We start from the raw sequence: 18239 nt of genomic DNA, 5'->3' as shown, positions 1-18239 counted from the left end.
TACAGCTGGCTTCACTGCATCAGTGTCTGCACAAGTTTCCCGTTCAGACTGTAAAGTTTGGGGAGGAGAAGATTCACTGGAATCATCCAGTGACAGTGAAGTCACTGCTGACTACACAGTTATTTGACAGCAGGGAAAAAAGCATATCTGAACCTGTTTTTGTATTCGGTTGTGATACTAGAAGCTACCATCAGACAGTGTGTGCCTGAGGAGAGAACATTTCCTCCAATCATGTTAGTTTATTAGTAATGAAAGAGGAAGATGAGAACAAAAAACACAGAGTTTGTTAATTATTCTTATTTTGCTGGATGAACCAAAAGATGATGTTGAACCTTTACTCTTCTACAACGTAATAATCGAGAGGAGCCGTGCTGCTCTCTGGCAGGAAGCACCATGCCCTCCTATGTTTTAAATGCACTTTAGAACAGCACGCAGCAACACTACATATGAGCGGGCGGAGGGAGGTTTGGGGTCTTCACTCACCCCCGTTCTGTTAACCGTTGAGGCTGGGGGGCTGGGATGCAGGGCCTCCCTGCTACTGCAGATAAGGAGGCGGTCTGCTTTCCTCCACCCCAGAGAGAAGGGTTACATCTCCTGGGTCTGGGTACGGTTTGCCCCTCTGGGGGCAGGGGTACCTGGACCTGGGATATAGAGTATGTTTGGAGAGTGTGAATGTGTGTACAGTGTCTATTTGTGTCTGTCTCCACGTCGGGTGAGTGTCGAGTATTTGGTTGTGTATATGTGGGTGGGAATGCACGTTTGTGTCTGCGTGCGCCTGTTCGTCTGTGTCTATATGTCAGCTTGGGTCTTAGACTCCACCTCTCTGGGAACATCTCAGGCTCTCCGAGGTATGGAGGCCTATCTCACCTCACCACACTCCCTGCCGGTGGCTGATGCCCTCAGACGTTGGTGTGTTGGTGGTTCTTGGTGTCTGGGGCTGGGCGCTCATGTATGTACCGACTCACTTCGGGTGGCCGATTGGCGGGGCCTGGCGCCTGTGGCCCAGCTGGGCCCCTTCCGGGGGGTGGGGTGCCCTCAGGCCTCTGGGCCTGAGGCTCGGTTCTCTCTGGCACAGCAGGCTGCCGGAAGAGCCCGCGGGCACGTCACTGAAACCCCCTCTGGCCTCTGCTCCATGGCTGCTGGGTGACCTCTCGTTTGGGGCTTTCCTCGGCTCTTCCAATGAGGGTGGCACAGTTGCCTCTCTGGGGCCTCTGGATGTCTGGAGCCTGGATCTCCTCCATACCTGCTTCATGCCCTGGGGGGCGGGGCTATGGCTCCCCACACTCCCTAGCAGATCATTACATGGAGAAACCTTTTGAATACAAGCGTGCTGCACACGGGTGTTCACAGACACAAACTACACCCTTCTTGGCTGCTACCTCAAAGCACAGCGTGCGCTGTCGATCTTGCGTGCTGCACAATAACATGTAATATTTAGTATCTACTGTTATCTACTGTTAGCTAGTTTATTGTGATGTTGTTGTATTTATCATGTTGCTCTTTTTTGTTTGTTTTCTCTTCTGTTTTTTCTTATCTCCATACAGGTGATCCAGGTGTTTTGGTTGTTTTTCTTTTTCTCTCTTCTCTTCCCCCCTTTCTCACCATCTCGTCTCCCCTCTATGTTTCTTTCTCTCCCTCTCTTTCTTTCATTTTTTTTCCCTGTCCTATCTCCCAGTCATGTCTGTCCCGTCTGTAACAACCGAAAAATAAAATAAATACATAATTATGATAAAGGTCAATCAAATGGACCAATATGGCAAGGCCATGATGATCCACTTGGTAAAGTAAATCCGCTTGGCATCTTTCTTGGCCTTCAGACAACAATTGTGATGGCTAAACATCCAAAAGGGACAGGCAAAAAAGAAGAAAAGAAAGAAGAAAAGTAGTGAAATGCAGTCTGTATATCTGCTTAATGCAGCAGCTTCAACTAAACTTTAATCCCTGTTCTTAAACTCACCTATAATGTGAGATAGAAGCAAAAAGAGGTGCAGCAACATGTCTAACTAAATGAAAGTCAGCACTGAAAGCTAAACAGTGAAAACAATTTCCTTTATTTTTATTCCACAGCCTGCATGGAGTTTAATTCATTCATGGATCTGTTTTCTCTTCTCACTGCAGCCTTGCTGCTCACAATCATTTATTCATTTACTGCAACAAACTGACACTTTAAAGAGGAACTAAAGGCAACACTCGTGCTCTGCCGGAACCTCAACGCGTGACACAGGCGGAAGTAAACAAACAAAGGCGTCATTACCGTCCCACGTGTGTGTGCCTGAGCACAGAGACTGTTGTGTTGTGTTGTGTGAGCTGTGGGAGTAACAATGCCTTCAGCTCAGTATCTGAGAGAGTTTATCAACGAGCGACTAACTGCTGCTGCTGAACAAATATTCTTGGAGTTTGAAAAAACGATCGTCCAGTACGAGGAAGAGATCGACCGTCAGCGCAGACTGCTGGATATCACCTGGAAACCCCAAATCAAGCTGCACAGGACAGGTGAGTGTCCCTCTGAGGGAGGATCCTAATCACAGCTCTGCGGGACATTTATGATTGTGAGGACTTTTTGGAGATGTGAGCTAACAAAGAGCAAACAGAGGACAGGACTGCACTGTGCTCCATTCAAACAGCAGGCGCTGAAATCAGCCTGGATTTGAGGCTTTAATCAGAACTTTCTCTCTTGATTATTTAGTGAAACAAAGTTAGGATTTGGATATTTGTGAGTCTGGTTCAGAGGGGGACCCATGTGCCGAAAAGCTCCCGGAAGAGTCGTGGTTGGAGTCCACCCTGGGCCGTTTCCTCCCCGCTCTGTCCCTCTTTTCCCGTTTGCGCTCCAAAAGAATATTCCTATAGAATAATTCATGTTATGCTTTGAAATCAGGCCGGATTTGAGTATTTTATCCAACCTGAATCCATCACTGAATGAGTTTGTTTAGGCGGAATCATTTTAAACAGCTTCGTGTTTCCTGTTAAACTTGTTGAAGTTGCATCAACATCATGAATAAAGGAAAGGATCCAGTTAAAGTCTGTCACGTGGCAGCAGCACTTCATTTGGTTCTTACTGCTTCAGTTTTCTAATATGAGAATATTAATGATGAGAGAGATGAGGATGAAGTAAAATTTTAAAATGTTTTGTCGAGCAAAATGTAGTGTGGACAAATGTTGGAAACATAATATTGATCTGCAATAATAAAATGTATATCATGATTTATCTACAGATTTTTTTCTCCTTTAAATGTTTTTAAATAAACTAGTTTAAACCAGATGAAAGAGGTAAACCTAAGGATGTAACCAAAGCGGTGTCACTTGTGCAGACGTATAGTGCGAGCAAAGTACTCTAACACGACTAACTTGCATGAACATGTACGTGTCCACCATCCGGGGAGTATGCTAGGTCATCACCAGCTTGTGAACTGTAGACGGTCCAGGTTTATGGATTTAACTCTGATCCTCGACAGAGGGTTGGGGTTAGCAGTATCTGCAGTAACACTCATCCATCTCTCCGTTGTTATGGAGTATACTCACTGTAATCATTGTATGAATGTCTGATTACCAAATGTTAGTTTTGTTTTATATTGGTTATACTATATCAGTGAAAACACTTCAGGTGCAGCTTCCTGTTTGCTCCATCCAAATATACCTTTTGATCATGTGGTTTCACAGCTGAGGCGTTGGGAAAAAGTTTTCACTATCATTCACTCGGTGAGGAAATAAATCTTGTATTAAGTAATAATTATTACTGTGCTGCCCACAGTCACCACAAAAATCACTTTCACCAGTTACTGGAGTTGCGCTAAATCTCATTGCACTGTGAGTACAGTCTTATTATCTCAGCCTAGAAGTAGATCCAAAACAAGGGAAAAGTGACTCAGTCATAAAATCCCCTGCAATGTTCATTATCCCACATGCTAGAATGATGCAGTGAAACTCTTATGAATCCAACTGCTACTACATTGCAGCTGTTTGATGAAAATCCTCCAGGACCCTTAACTAGAGCTGCACCAGTTGACTGGCCATAGACCGGAATCAGCTGATTTCCAGCATTCTGTCCCGTGACTGTTGATTGGCCGGTCAGCCTTGCATATTTCTGATTGATTGATGAGCCGCTCCATTTCCTGAATAAGCAACACATGCACAGCGGTGCAGCCAAATTGTTGTGCACACTCATAGTCTCATGCTAATATGGTGTAGTGTGGAAGCTCTTCACTGTGAATGAAGACACAGACCTCATCAAAGTAAACCACAAGGTCCCCATGAAAACATTCGTTCTAATAAACCTGTTCATGCTGGACAATGATGGAAGTACATGATGTTAGTTTTGTTGCTCCTGCTTTAGTTTAATTAAGTAAACTAAGTCCGCCACTCATTTTGCTTTATTTATTCTTAAGTCTTCCATTAGCAGGAAATTTTATTTTTCAGATGTTCATCTCACCATACCAACTTAGGCCTATATGAACCTCACAGGTATAATTTTTGTGACTGAGGGCATGCTGGAGAGATTACATCTGCATGTTGTTCTGCATTTATTTCATTTATTTTAGTTTAAATTATTTAATTCAAAAGGAGAGTATTTGTTTGATCCCTTAAACATGATGAAGCCCTTGGCGACACAGGAAGGAAAAACTCCTTAGAAACCTGAGGCACTGACCTGGAGTTATTAAGTTGGGCACTCAATTATTATTATTACAATTGAGTAACATCAACACCATCATAACTTCTCTTTTCAGCAGCACGAAATAAGCACAGGGCAAAGTGTTGGTATGCTCACTTTTCTTTATTGGAGCCACCACATACTCCTTTAAAGTTAAATGATAAATGGTCTGGTTGTGATATACAGTCCCGATCAAAAGTTTAAGACCACTTGAAAAATGGCAAAAAATCATATTTTGCATGGTTGGATCTTAACACGGTTCCAAGAGCTTCAACATGGAACAAGAAGAAATGTGAGTGAGACACACATTTTGAGCATGCAATTTATTGAAAACAGCACTTAAACTGAAACAGGCTGTTCTACAGCTGATCAAAAGTTTGGGAGCACACCTCCAAAAAACCCCCATGAACCATAAAGTTCCAAACATGACCTCAGTAATGAGTAGGGCTGGGCCATATCATACTGTTCACAGTAATACCGGTATAATGTTGGGCAACGATAAGAAAATGAAATATCGCGATAGAATATGGGTAAATGCGCAGTGCCTTTGTTTTCATACGCACATGGTGGAAAAAGCATGGTGGCGATAGAGAGTGAGAAGGACGAAAGCGGATCGTTGAGAACTGGCTTAACTTTCGTCCATCAGATACACAACAAAGCACTATTTTTGGTAGCGCATGCTAGCGGGCCGTCGTTATTACCGTGTTTTTGGAAAATACGTCACACTTAAAATCAATCCTTTGATTTTTCTGAAAGTCAACAGTGCCCCTTATAATCCCGCGTGCCTTATGTATGAATTCTGGTTGTGTTTACTGACCTCGAAACGATTTTATGTGGTACACGAAAATCTGTCAAATGTTTTAGTACGACTTTGCTAAACTACGAAGCCGCACCGCTTGATGGATTATCGGAGCGTTACGGCCAGGGCTCTAGACTAACTTTTTGCCATGGGCGCACCGGTACGCCTAACTTTAAAAATTTAGGTGCACCGGCACAAAAGTTAGGCGCACTCAAATTTTTCAACCGCATTGCTTAACACCGCAGTTTTACATGTGCACTTTCTTTGGGGGGGAAGTCCATACAGACAATATTCATTTCTAAATTATTAACTAACAAACTTGTGCTTAAAGTGCTTTGTCAATATTGTAGAAAATGTTAAACTTAATCATCATCTTGGCTCCTCTGACGACCTGTTTGCTGCTGCCTGCTGCTGAAAGGCAGTGGGGAGAGGGGACACTTGGGCAGTGCATTTATTGCAGCATATAATGTGTTTCCTGGATACACTGCTGTTTTTTCAGCATTCAAAGATTGATGGCACCGTGTCAGAGCTGGCTATGAATTTCAGAAGGATCAGTCCTTAACTTAACACAAAAGTTATCAATAGTTCTTTTCATCTTTTCTTATTACCCACAGCTACATCCACTTCTGTCAGGCCTAGGCTGCTCACTAGGGCTGGGTATCATCACTGATTTCTATAATCCATTCAATTCCGGTTCTCAAAGTCCTGATTCAATTCAATTTAGCCTCAGACAGTCAGAAATATTATAATTCTGATCATTTATCAGCACTGATACATGTGAGACTTCATCAGAATTGTGAACATCACAGCAGATGTCTTTGTGTCAAAGTAACTGAGAATAAAACACAGAAAAACATGAAGGAGATTTTCCTGGTCTGGCGTTTTATAGCAGATAACCTTAAAAATATTCTGCAATTTTGCATAATTTTAAGAAGTTTAAATTTCTTCAGTATTGAACAGCAGAAATTAGGCTTTCTTGTCCGAGGTCATTTAAGTGAAAAAAGAAAAGAAAAGAAAAAGACAGCGGCCGACAGCGCTGTAAACAACGATAGACTGGTGGGTAATAAGCGAATGAATAATGCAGAAAACAGAGATTTGAGACGGGAAACTGTTCTTGAAGTACAGAGAGAGAGAGAGAGAGAGGGAGCTGTGCATGAAGTGTGATTTTTATCGTGGTGGAAGCAAAACAGCAAAAGTCAGAGGGAATTCATGGCGACATTGATCAAATGTGAAGCGTGGTTTGCTGCTTCTTTGCTGCTGGCTCGGCGAATTTTGGTTGGAGAGACAAAACCTGCAGCTCAGAATCAGCGCAAAAGACGGAAACACAGCGCGGACCCGACGCATCAGAATCGCTGAGCTCCGACAGCGTGTCCGTGTTCGGGCCGTGGGGTGAAAAGCCGAGAAAGACAAAGCTGATTCTGATGCGTCGGGTCGCTCTGTGTTTACGTCTTTGTGTGGAATCCGTTAATGAATTGATATCGCCTTATTAAAGCTACTCACCTCTCTCTTCCACCTGCACTTTCAACTGGACCACGGCCAATCAGAGAGGTCCCGCCCCTGACTATCTCTGATTGGTTTAGTATTGGCATAATGTGTGTCTGTTGTTGACCACACGGAGAGTTGCAGAAATTTTTTTAAATTTTTTGTTACCCGAAAATATTTGGTCGCACCGGTGCGACCAAATATTTTTTTTTTAGTCGCACCACTGAAAAATTTGGTCACATTTGCGACCAAATTGGTCGCACTCTAGAGCCCTGGTTACGGCTATCGTAGGCAGGAGCCTCGTGGAGTGATACGTACTGTGCTTCAACATAATATTACTGTATGGTGTGTAGGGCTGCCACGATTAGTCGACTAGTCACGATTACGTTGACTATTAAAATCGTCGACGACTGATTTAATAGTCGACGCGTCGTTTGAAGCTTTGTAAGATCCCAAAGACGCAGGAATAAGTAGTAGGATTTAAGAGTGTAATAACGGACTGAAACAGAAGATGGCAGCACTGCATGTACAAGGATGCCAGCTGCCGTTAAACCCCGAAGAAGAAGAAACTGTGTCCCAGAATTCATAGCATGGCCCAGCTAAGTTTTCAACAATGGCGGCAGCTAGTTAGTTTTAATATTACTCTTATTATTCTTTCTGGGTCACAAAATAAATGTTTAACATATTTTCAGGTGAGAATGTAGCTGTGTAAACTTCAAATATCTGCTCAGTTTATCAAGACACCACATATTTTCAAAAGCGCTCCGGCGTTTTCGGAGGCGTCTGTTACCCACCAGCTCGATAGCGAGCGGGGCAAAACTCACTAGAGCCGGTGAGAACACCGGACTCCCGGCAAATCGTTTTCAAACCCACCGCGGTCTTTCGCTACTCAGGTTAAACATGTAATATAAGTCACTTAGATAACTTAAAAATGTTATTGTTTGGCTTTTTTTTAGTATTTTATTTGTTCCTGTGTAAATCGGTTTGGCTGAGAAATAAAGTTATAGTTTTTGCACAGATGAATAAACGTCAAGCAGACGACTGATTATCAGAAGTGTGAGATGCTCGAGAATATACTCCGGTGTCCTGTTATATTTTAGATAGCAAGGAGCAGACGGCTGAATTTATTAAACTCCACCGAAACAATCTGCAAATTTCATTAAAAGTGTAATAAACTAAAATCTAAACTAAACTAAAACTAAAATCATCACTAAAATCATCTTGTCTTTATTTTTAGTTAGCACAGACCTTAAACACTTCAAGCTGTAAGCTAATGATAGTTATATAAGAGCAGACGCATGCTGGTGCAATAAGCTGTACATTTTACGTCCAATGGATGCATGATCTGATTAGTCGACTAATCGCAAAAATAAATTCAATTCAAATTCAAATTTTTATTTGTCACATACACAGTCATACACAGTACGATATGCAGTGAAATGCTTACACAACTGCTCGTGACCTAAGGAAAAAAGAAAAGGCTATGAATAAGACAGGAAATAAATATGAAAATTAAAAAGGGTAAATTTAACTAGGAAGGAATAAAATAAAATATATATATGAATTTGTTGAAAATAAAATAACTGTACAACACAAATTAGAATGAAGGGTAAATTTAGCTGGGAAGGAATAAGATAAAATATATATGAATTAAAGTTTAAAATAAAATAACTGTACAGCAAAATACACAATACACAGTATAGAATTATATAAGAATGTATGAAGAAATATAAATATATATACAATAACAGCAGCATTTTACAAGTATTAAATGGAAATGGAGAAATATAATGTCCAGTGTTGTGCAAACCACATTGTAGGTGTCTTGTGCAGTGCAAATATGCTTAAAGTGATTAAGTGTAAACAAAGTCCAGACTGTCCAGTGTGTGTGTGTAAGAACCATATATGTGGGTCCGTTCTATGTGGTGGTGTGATGATTGAGAGACCGTATCGCCTGCGGAAGAAGCTCCTCCTCAGTCTCTCTGTGTTGGTCTTCAGGGAGCGGAATCGCTTTCCTGACCTCAACAGAGAGAACAGTCCGTTGTTGGGATGGCTGAGGTCCTTCACGATCTTCCTGGCCTTGGTCCAGCACCGCCTGCTGTAGATTGAGTGCAGGTCAGGGAGCTCGGAGGCGGATGGTGCGCTCAGCTGATCGCACAACCCTCTGTAGAGCTCGTCTGTCCTGCATGGTGCTGTTCCCGAACCAGGTTAAGATGTTTCCGTCAGGATGCTCTCTATGGTGCACGTGTAAAAGTTCCTGAGCACCTTGGAGGGCAGTCGGAAGTCTCTCAAGCGTCTGAGGTGGTAGAGGCGCTGTCGGGCCTTTTCACTATGGTGTTGATGTGACAGGACCATGACAGGTCCTGCGTGATGTGAACTCCGAGGTATTTGAAGCTGTCCACTCTCTCCACTGGGCACTCGTTGATGACAGGGGTCTGGTAGTTCCTCTCCTGCTTAGTACTGAAGTCCACTATCAACTCCTTTGTTTTACTGGCGTTTAGAAGGAGGTTGTTCCTCTGGCACCAGGTCTCCAGATTCCTAACCTCCTTCAAGTAGGCCGTCTCGTTGTTATCAGAGATAAGGCCCACCACGGCGGTGTCGTCAGCAAACTTGATGATGGTGGTGGAGCTGGTAGTGGCCACACAGTCATATGTGTACAAAGAGTACAGCAGGGGCTCAGAACACACCCTGGGGGCTCCAGTGCTGAGAGTGGTGGAGGCTGAGACATGTCCGCCCATCCTTACTGCCTGTGGTCTGCCAGTTAGGAAGTTGGAGATCCACTGACACATAGATGAGCTGAGTCCCAGGTGCTCCAGTTTGGTGGTGAGTGTGGAGGGATTATGGTATTAAATGCAGAGCTGTAGTCGATGAAGAGCATTTTAACATAATTCCCCTTCTAGTGTCCAGGTGAGTGAGTGATGTGTGGAGGAGATGAGAGATGGCATCGTCTGTGGAACGATTTGGACGATGGCGAACTGTAGTGTGTCCAGTGTGTCTGGTAGTGAAGAAATGATGAAGTCTCTGACCAGGCGTTCAAAGCACTTCATCACTACTGAGGTGAGGGCTACAGGCGATAGTCATTGAGAGAAGCAAGCAGGGTGGGGTTTCTTCGGGACAGGAACAATGATGGACTCCTTGAAGCATGTGGGATCACCGACTGAGATAAAGAGATGTTGAATATCTCAGTGAACACAGGTGCTAGCTGGTATGCGCAGTCCCTGAGGATACGACCTGGGATGCCGTCTGGTCCTGCTGCTTTCCTGGTGTTCACTCTCTTGAAGGCTCTCCTCACGTCATGCTCAGAGATGACGAGCACGTTTCCGGTGTTGGCAGTATCTTCCTGTCTGCAGCCGTTAAGCGCCGCTAAGCGCTTAGCATCGTTGTAGTCCTTAGCTGCAGCCTCGAGGCGAGCAAATAATTGGTGACTAGTCGACTATCAAAATAATCGTTTGTGGCAGCCCTAATGGTGTGTGTATAACCTCTTTTTAAGTTTTGTGGATATTATACATGGTTATGCTGATGATATGTCGGCCAGTTTCCACTGGAAATGCCTTTTGGTTAAACTGTCTGCGAGGAATTTGCATTTGCACTGTTAAATTTTTATATAACTTTAATGCACATAAACAGCTGCTTGTTTAAGTGAAAATACATTGATGGGTTTTTTTTGTTTTTGCACTAATAAAGTTGTGGAGTTGTAAAGTATTTTGTCTAGTGTCAATTATATCATCAGTTTATATTATCACAAATTTTCAAATGTATATCGTGATAAATATTTTTAGTCGTATCGCCCTGCTCTAATAATGAGCAGCTCCACCATTATTGTTGATCACTTCAAAAAGTTGTTGCGGCATGATTGATGCAAGCGTTTCCATGAGGTGAGCAGGAATGTGTCTGTGAGGGTCGAAGACGGCCGCACGAAGGCATCTACTGCCTGGAACTCGCGTCCATTTTTGTAAAAGTTCTCAAAAGTTCTCAATTGGATTTAGATCAGGGGAACACGCACATCCAAAAGAGTGATGTTATTCTCCTTGTCCTGCTGGCATTGTGTACAGTAGCGTTGTCCTGTTGAAAAACCCAGCCGTTACCACACAGACGAGGGCCCTGAGTCATGAGGGATGCTCCCTGCAACAGCTGGACATAACCAGCAGCCGTTTGACGCCCCCTGCACCTCCTGAAGCTCTGTTCCACTGAAGGAAAAAACACCGCAGCTCATCATGGCGCCCCCTCCACTGTAGTGCATGGAAAACAACTCAGGTGGGATCTGCTTGTCATGCCAGTAATGTTGGCAACCATCAGGACCATCAAGGTCACATTTGTTCTCATCATAGAATAAAACTTTTTAGTTTTTGAAGCTCTTCAGTCTCAGATGCCGTCTGATCGTTATGGGGCTGCAGTCGGCATCAGTAACGGTCTCAATTTGGGTCAAGCAGTGTCCAGTGTCTTGACGGACAGCCAACTAGATCCTCCGGCTCAGTGCTGGTGACATTTTTTGGGGTCTTCCATATCCAGGGCTACTCAGGGCCGGACCAGGAGTGACATGTTTAGCCGCATGTTCTCCTTAAATTGCTGGCTGTCTGAGTGGTGTCCCAGAAACGATGTGGGCTTCATAGATAATTGGCAAACCTTCTGGAGGAAACCTGGTCTTGTTAGGAGAGATGGCATCCATCCCACTTTGGATGGAGCAGCTCTCATTTCTAGAAATATGGACCAATTTATTAAACCCCCCAAAATATGACTATCCAGAGTTGGGACCAGGAAGCAGAGTTGCAGTCTTACACGCCTCTCTGCAGCTTCTCTCCTCCTGCTACCCCCAAAAACCCATCTCAATTGAGACTGTGTCAGCTCCCAAACAGACAAAAACAAACTAAAACCAGCAACAAACAACTTAAACATAAAAATCACAAAGAACAATACAGTATCCACATCTGAACCAAAGAGTAAAACAGTGAAATGTGGATTATTAAATATTAGGTCTCTCTCCTCCAAGTCTCTGTTAGTACATGACTTAATAATTGATTAACAAATCGATTTACTCTGCCTTACAGAAACCTGGTTGCAGCAGGATGAGTATGTTAGTTTAAATGAATCAACACCCCCGAGTCATTCTAACTACCAGTAGGAAAAAGAGAGCCTCAAATCCGAAGTACCTGACTCCGTGGTATAATTCTCAAACACGTAGCCTAAAGCAGATAACTCGTAAGCTGGAGAGGAAATGGCGTGTCACAAATTTAGAAGATCATCATTTAGCCTGGAGAAATAGTTTGCTGCTTTATAAGAAAGCCCTCCGCAAAGCCAGAACATCTTACTATTCGTCACTGATTGAAGAAAATAAGGAATTTTAACAATTTTTCTAATTGTTAAAATTTTATTTGTGAGGAAGTTCATAAAGTCATTAATGTTAAAGGTAGAGCTGGGCGATGTATCGAGTTTTTTTAAAAATATCGATATATTTTTATACGAGATACAAGATGTGACAATATCCTTTATATCGATATAGTCTATGTTACGTTATAATTATAGTTGCGGAGCCGCAACTTTGCCTCTCTTTCGTCCACTTTTGTCTTTCATAGCGTTACTCGACCTCGCCTCTCCTTCACTGAACACAACTCCCCCTCCTCCCCCATCGCTTCACCTGCAGGCAGCGACAAGATGGACACGGCAAATGTCTGTTAACGAGTTACTGCGCATCGCCCCGTGCGTGGGGCTGGATGGCGTCAACGTGTTAACAAGCTAACCACGCTAACGCCATGCACAGCCTGAAATCCTTTCATTCTCTCAAAAGTTGACTGCGCGCCTTTGTATGAATTCTGGTTGTGCTTGATGACCGCGAACCGATTTTATGTGATACACAGCGCTCAGCAGTCTGTCAAAAATGTTTTAAATGCGACTTTGGTAAGCTACGGAGCTGCACCGCTTGATGGATTGTTGGAGCATTACGGCTACCGAGGAGCCTCGCGGAGTGATACGTACTGTGCTTCAACGTAATACTAGAAAAATTTGCATTTCCTGCGAAAATGCTGTGTGGATGCCTTAACGCTGAAGCTGTCTGCTGAAAATCTGAAAAAGATGAAAAGTTGCAAAAAGTTGTATGGTGGTGAAAAAAAAAATGCCACCCTGAGCAGGATTCGAACCTGGCCCTCCATGGCTCAAGGCAGCTACTCATCTCACTGACCCAAACTCATTCTGACAGAGAAAGGTGGACAGACTGACAATTCTGCTGAAATTATCAGAAGCTGCTGAGAATTGTGCTGATAAGAGGTGAAAAGGCAGAAAATTTTGCAGAAGAGGTGAATAAGCAGAATTTGGGCTGAAAAGAGGTGAAAATTCTGGTGAAAAGAGTTCAATCAGCAGAATTTCTGCTGAAAAGTGTTCTGCAGAACTCTTTTCAGAATTCTGCTGAAAAGATGTTTTTGCTGAAAATAGCTGAAAAAGCTGAAATTGAGTTAAAAAAGTTTCTCTGCTGAAAACAGGTTTCTGCTTAAAACAGCTAAAAAGCTGAGATTTGTGCTGAAAACAGGTGTTCAAATCCCATGACCGGGATTTGAACCTGGCCTTTCTGTTCTCAAGGCAGCTACTCATCTCACTGAACTAAACTTGTTCCGACAAACACAAGAGATGGAGAAACTGACAATTTTGCTAAATGAGCAGAAGCTGCTGAGTTGTGTGCTGAGAAGAAGTGAAAAGCTGAAAAATTTGCAGAAAAGAGGTGAATCAGCAGAATTTCTGCAGAAAAGATGGAAAGAAGAAGAACATTGCGCTGAAAAGAGGTAAATCAGCAGAATTTCTGCTGAAAAGACGGAAAGAAGCAATCACAGAAGCTGTTCATCTCACTGAGCCAAAGCAGTTCTTGTCCCACCAAGAGATATGATGAGAGAAAAAATATGCAGGGGGGGCCGAAGAAGCTGAATTGTTGTGAAAAGAGGTGAAAAAGCTGAAATTCTTCTGAAAGAGCAGAAGAGGCTGAAATTTTTCAGCTACTCATTGAGCCAAACTGGTTCTCACATAACTGAAAAAAGGTGAAAAAGCTGAAAATTCTGATAAAAACAGCAGAAGTGGCTGACATTTGTGCTGATAAGAGGTGAAAACGCAAACTTTCTGCTGAAAAGAAGCAGAACAACCTGCTTCTGCTCAATTTCACCAATCAGAGGTACTGCCTCTGTCTGCTTCATCAGGCTGTGTACTTGTATGTATTTCTGCCATGGAGCGTTAACAAGAATCTGAGGTCCAAATTAGAAAAGCTGCTAAAATCATAAAACTTTGCAGAATTGTAATAAATTAGCAATATAAATTACAGGTCTGTGATAGTGTATAAATTTGTAGTGAAAAAAAAATGTTGAACAAGGTGGGATTGAACCCACGACCTTTGAGCTGCAGACCCGTGTCATTACTGATTGCACCACCTGGGAAGGGGGCGGGTGTCTGAAAAACACAGACATGACCAGTCAAAAAATGGATCACGGTGAGAGGCGAAAAACGCCGTTTTTTGGAGTTACAAAACGTCGTGTAACTCAAAAACTAGGAGGGCTAGCAGCATAATTCTTGAACTGGGTGAATCAGCAGACTTTGGTGTACTTTGACTGCGATTTTCATAGCTCTTTGTACCTCCGTCATGGAGATATGACGAGAGAAAAGCGGCTTCATTTTCGGAGTTTGAAAACTGAGAGGAAGACAGATTTCCACCCTCAAACAAACGTAATTCATTGCTCAACGGTAAGATAATTGTAAAACTGCTTCCACTGTGAGTGTCAGCAGTGTCTGAAGATATATTGGCACAAGCCTCATGTCCTAACTTTGCTTTGTTAAAGAGATATGACGATTTGAAAATGCATCCTGTTACAGAATTTCAGCTCTGAATTTCACAACCTCCCATAGACTTTGAATGGGGAGTTTTCAGACCTGTGTCACTTTGAGGCAAATTGCAAAAAATGGTAAATCTCACAATAATGATAGTGACATTGTCTGAAAGCCAGCAAAAATTCCTACGTTTTGATGTATAATTTGTGGGGTTGAGTGAAAATTGAGTGAGCAGCAAGGAGTTGTTCGGACATGAAGAGAAGTTTCAGAAAGGACCAGTGCTCACTGTGAGTTAATTGCATAGCAACCATAGCAACGCATGTATTTTCTGAAAAATCACAATTTTGCAACTGAAAACTTAAAGAGGTATAAAATTAAAACGGTAGAAGATCTGAAAAAGCTGAATCACATAGGAATAGCCCAATAATCTGAGAACATTTTAAAGTTTGAATGGAGTTTCTGGGTGAAAGTATGAGGAAGTAGTTAAGTTTCAAAAACAAGCAAGTTTTAGCAGAATTGTGTAAGTTTCCCATTCATTTCAATGGGACAAATTAAAGGAAAAAAGTGTAATATTTTAAAAAGTATAATAGTAATAAACACCAAAAGTCATAGCTGGAATTAGCAGAAAGAGCAGAACAGTTTAGAGTTTAAACGGAGAAAATCAGCTGAAAACTGAGGAAGTAGTTAAGTGCCGAAAAACAGGGGAGCAACTTGAAGAATAAAGTTTAAAGAGAAACAGGAACTCAATAGTGTGGATGCCTTTGAGGGCATCCACACAATTACCGTATTGTGTGTGTATAAGGACCATAAATGGCTCCTGTTCAGAGACATGGTTACGAAGCGGATTTCAAACTCCAGGCTGTCAGTCACACAGTAGAAGTTGGGAACAGAGCAGCTGTGAAATCTGTCTTTGTTATTATGCTCAGCGTCTGTTAGTTTACATTTTGACTGCACAATTGTGAGCTCTTTGTTATGCACAAAACAACATAGTTTTCTTTTATTTATAGAGCATCATTATTTAATAAATGCTCATAATTTATTTTTGAGTAGTTTTTTTCATGTGCATCTATGCTGTATGTTAATAAAAGTGCCTGTGTGACATCTGGGACACAGCTTTGACTAAGAACTCTCTTTTTGTTCTTACTTTATGGCTTTAAAAAAATATCGAGATATGAATTTTTGGTCATATCGCCCAGTCCTAGTTAAAGGGATGGTTGGCTCAGTAGAGCTCTGACTTTTTCTCAGCCTGGCTACAGTGCTGAAGAGAAACCTGGGGTTGTTCTTATTTTCAACAGTGGCTTGTAGTCCACCCTTACTGCAGTATTTGACAGTGTATTTCAAATCAAATCACTTTTATTGTCACATCACATGTGCAGGTACACTGGTACAGTACATGCGAGTGAAATTCTTGTGTGCGAGCTTCTCAAGCAACAGAGTTGTTCAAAAATACAATAACGTAAAACGAGCAAGATATAAGAATGGCTAAATCTGAGTAATAAATATATGTACAATATATAAGAGTATATGCATTACTGGATGTGTATACTAAATATGTTTTTCTATGTGTGTGTGTGGGTATATATACATATTTTACAAATTAAATAGAGTAAACAATAAAATAAAATATATAAAATATACAGAGGTTGGTAGTTTGACATGTGCAAAACAGTGGCATTAATGTGGCATTAATGCCACTGGCATTAATTTGCTCAGATGTGTGTTTTTGTTTGTGTGTGTGTCATATCAGTTTTCTTTGTGTCTTCTCCTTTTGTCCCTCAAGATCTCCCACAGCAACATGTCTCTAAGGAGGAGGAGGCTCTCATGGAGGAGCAGCTCTGTAACCAGAAGAACTCCAGTCTGAACCAGGAGGATCCAAATCTTCCTCATATTAAAAAGGAAGAGGAGGAAGTCTGCAACAGTCAGGAGGGAGAACAGCTTGTTCTGAAGGAGGAGACTGATACCTTTATGGTGACTGCTGCTTGTTACAAAGGTGACCAAAATGACCCAGACAGAGAGCAGCTCCTTTCTCACAGCACGGCTGTAGCTGAGAGCCGAGATCAGGGAGGAAGGAAGGAAGTCAATTCAGGGTCAACTAGAAAAAAAACCAGAAGTCACAACAATGCAGAAGATCCCACTATGTCAAGGAGTTGGTGGAGCTCTGATAAAAGTAAAAAGTCTTTAAAATGTGATATTTGTGAAAAAACCTTTAAGTATAATTCTGAAATGAAAAAACATTATAGAATCCACACAGGTGAGAAGCCGTTCTCTTGTAAAATGTGTGGGAAAAGGTTTATATCTTCTAGTTCTTTGTCAAAGCACACAACAGGTCACACGGGTAAGAAACCTTTTTCTTGTACAACATGTGGGAAAATGTTTTCATATAATAGTGATTTACTGAAGCACACGAGAACTCACACAGGTGAGAAGCCATTTACTTGTAAAACATGTGGGAAGATGTTTGGATATACTTGCTCTTTATCGAAACACATGAAAACTCACACAGGTGAGAAACCGTATCGCTGTAAAACATGTGGGAAAATGTATAATTCTAGAACTCATTTGTGGGGCCACATGAGAACTCACACAAAGAGGTTTACTTTTGATGCACAATTATTGGCTTAGTGAGCTGTGTCAACTTGAAAGTCACATTTCTGTCACAACAGTTGCTCTTTTTTATCTGGTTAAATGAGTTTGACATTTTTATTAGGGTGGGTGTTTTTTCTTTTGTTTTTTACATTAATATATGTTTTGTTTGGCTGATTTAGTGCATTTAGATTAATTTAATGTTATTTTTTTAAATTGTTTAAGAATCAAGACCTGCTGTGCGAATCTCAGGTACACAGATAGGTAGGCAGGTATAAACAATTTTCATTTCTTGTAGCTGCTGTTCGGCAAGTATTAAATAAAGCATTTAACCTGAAGTTAAATTCTCTGTACTCCTCATCTCCTCAGTGATGTGAAAATACAGATTTTGTGTTTAAATGAGGTTTTTATTTGAGACTTCAAACTAATCTGTAGACATTAAAAAAAAAATCTACTTAGCAGGAAAAGTTTGCATACAGCTCAAAAGCTGTTGAGCAACTAAGATGTGTTACAGTCAGATGAAAGCTGTTGTGAACCAGTGTATTCACTGGTATTTTGGAATTGTAGGGGTGCTTATTAAATTGGATTGGAGCATTTGAGAAGAAGACAGCAGCTGGATGGATCTCCAAATCATTCACACCAGTTTAACATTAGTGCAGGACCCCTTTACTTGGTTGCCAGGGTAACACCCATCAAAGATGAAATAAACATGTTAACTGCACAGATTTTACTGCCCAGGCAGCATCAGTGACTTTTTGACTCAAGGGAAGAACCCATCATTCATCAGCTTGTTGGAGTCTTGGTTTTGATGGATCATTTTATGGACTTCAAAGGCTGCAGCAGCACTACATCTGTGTCAGCCTTGGCGCAGGAACTCGTCCAATATGTAAATTGGAAAATGATTTAGGGTTAGATTATAATACTGAACTGGAAAGC

At 41.8% G+C, this 18239-nt stretch overlaps 1 protein-coding gene across 1 annotated transcript; it reads left to right on the top strand.

The window, feature by feature from the left end:
* The first annotated feature begins 2197 nt into the window (after positions 1–2197).
* Positions 2198–17641, top strand: LOC120434306 (zinc finger protein 22-like). The gene is made up of 2 exons (XM_039602159.1): positions 2198–2493; positions 16501–17641. The coding sequence occupies exons 1-2, from the start codon at positions 2322–2324 to the stop codon at positions 17340–17342; spliced, it is 1014 nt and encodes a 337-aa protein (XP_039458093.1). The 5' UTR covers positions 2198–2321; the 3' UTR covers positions 17343–17641.
* The last annotated feature ends 598 nt before the right edge of the window (positions 17642–18239 follow it).

This window comes from Oreochromis aureus, linkage group 18, assembly GCF_013358895.1.
Source record: "Oreochromis aureus strain Israel breed Guangdong linkage group 18, ZZ_aureus, whole genome shotgun sequence".
Taxonomy (NCBI): domain Eukaryota; kingdom Metazoa; phylum Chordata; class Actinopteri; order Cichliformes; family Cichlidae; genus Oreochromis; species Oreochromis aureus.
This window is presented reverse-complemented; position numbering and strand designations above follow the sequence as displayed.

What these genes read in the sequence shown, in the direction of transcription:
- LOC120434306 (XM_039602159.1), top strand. Translation starts at nt 2,322, where the DNA reads ATGCCTTCAGCTCAGTATCTGAGAGAGTTTATCAACGAGCGACTAACT. An exon ending in AATCAAGCTGCACAGGACAG is followed by an intron (nt 2,494 to 16,500) that starts GTGAGTGTCCCT and finishes TTGTCCCTCAAG; the next exon opens with ATCTCCCACAGCAACATGTC.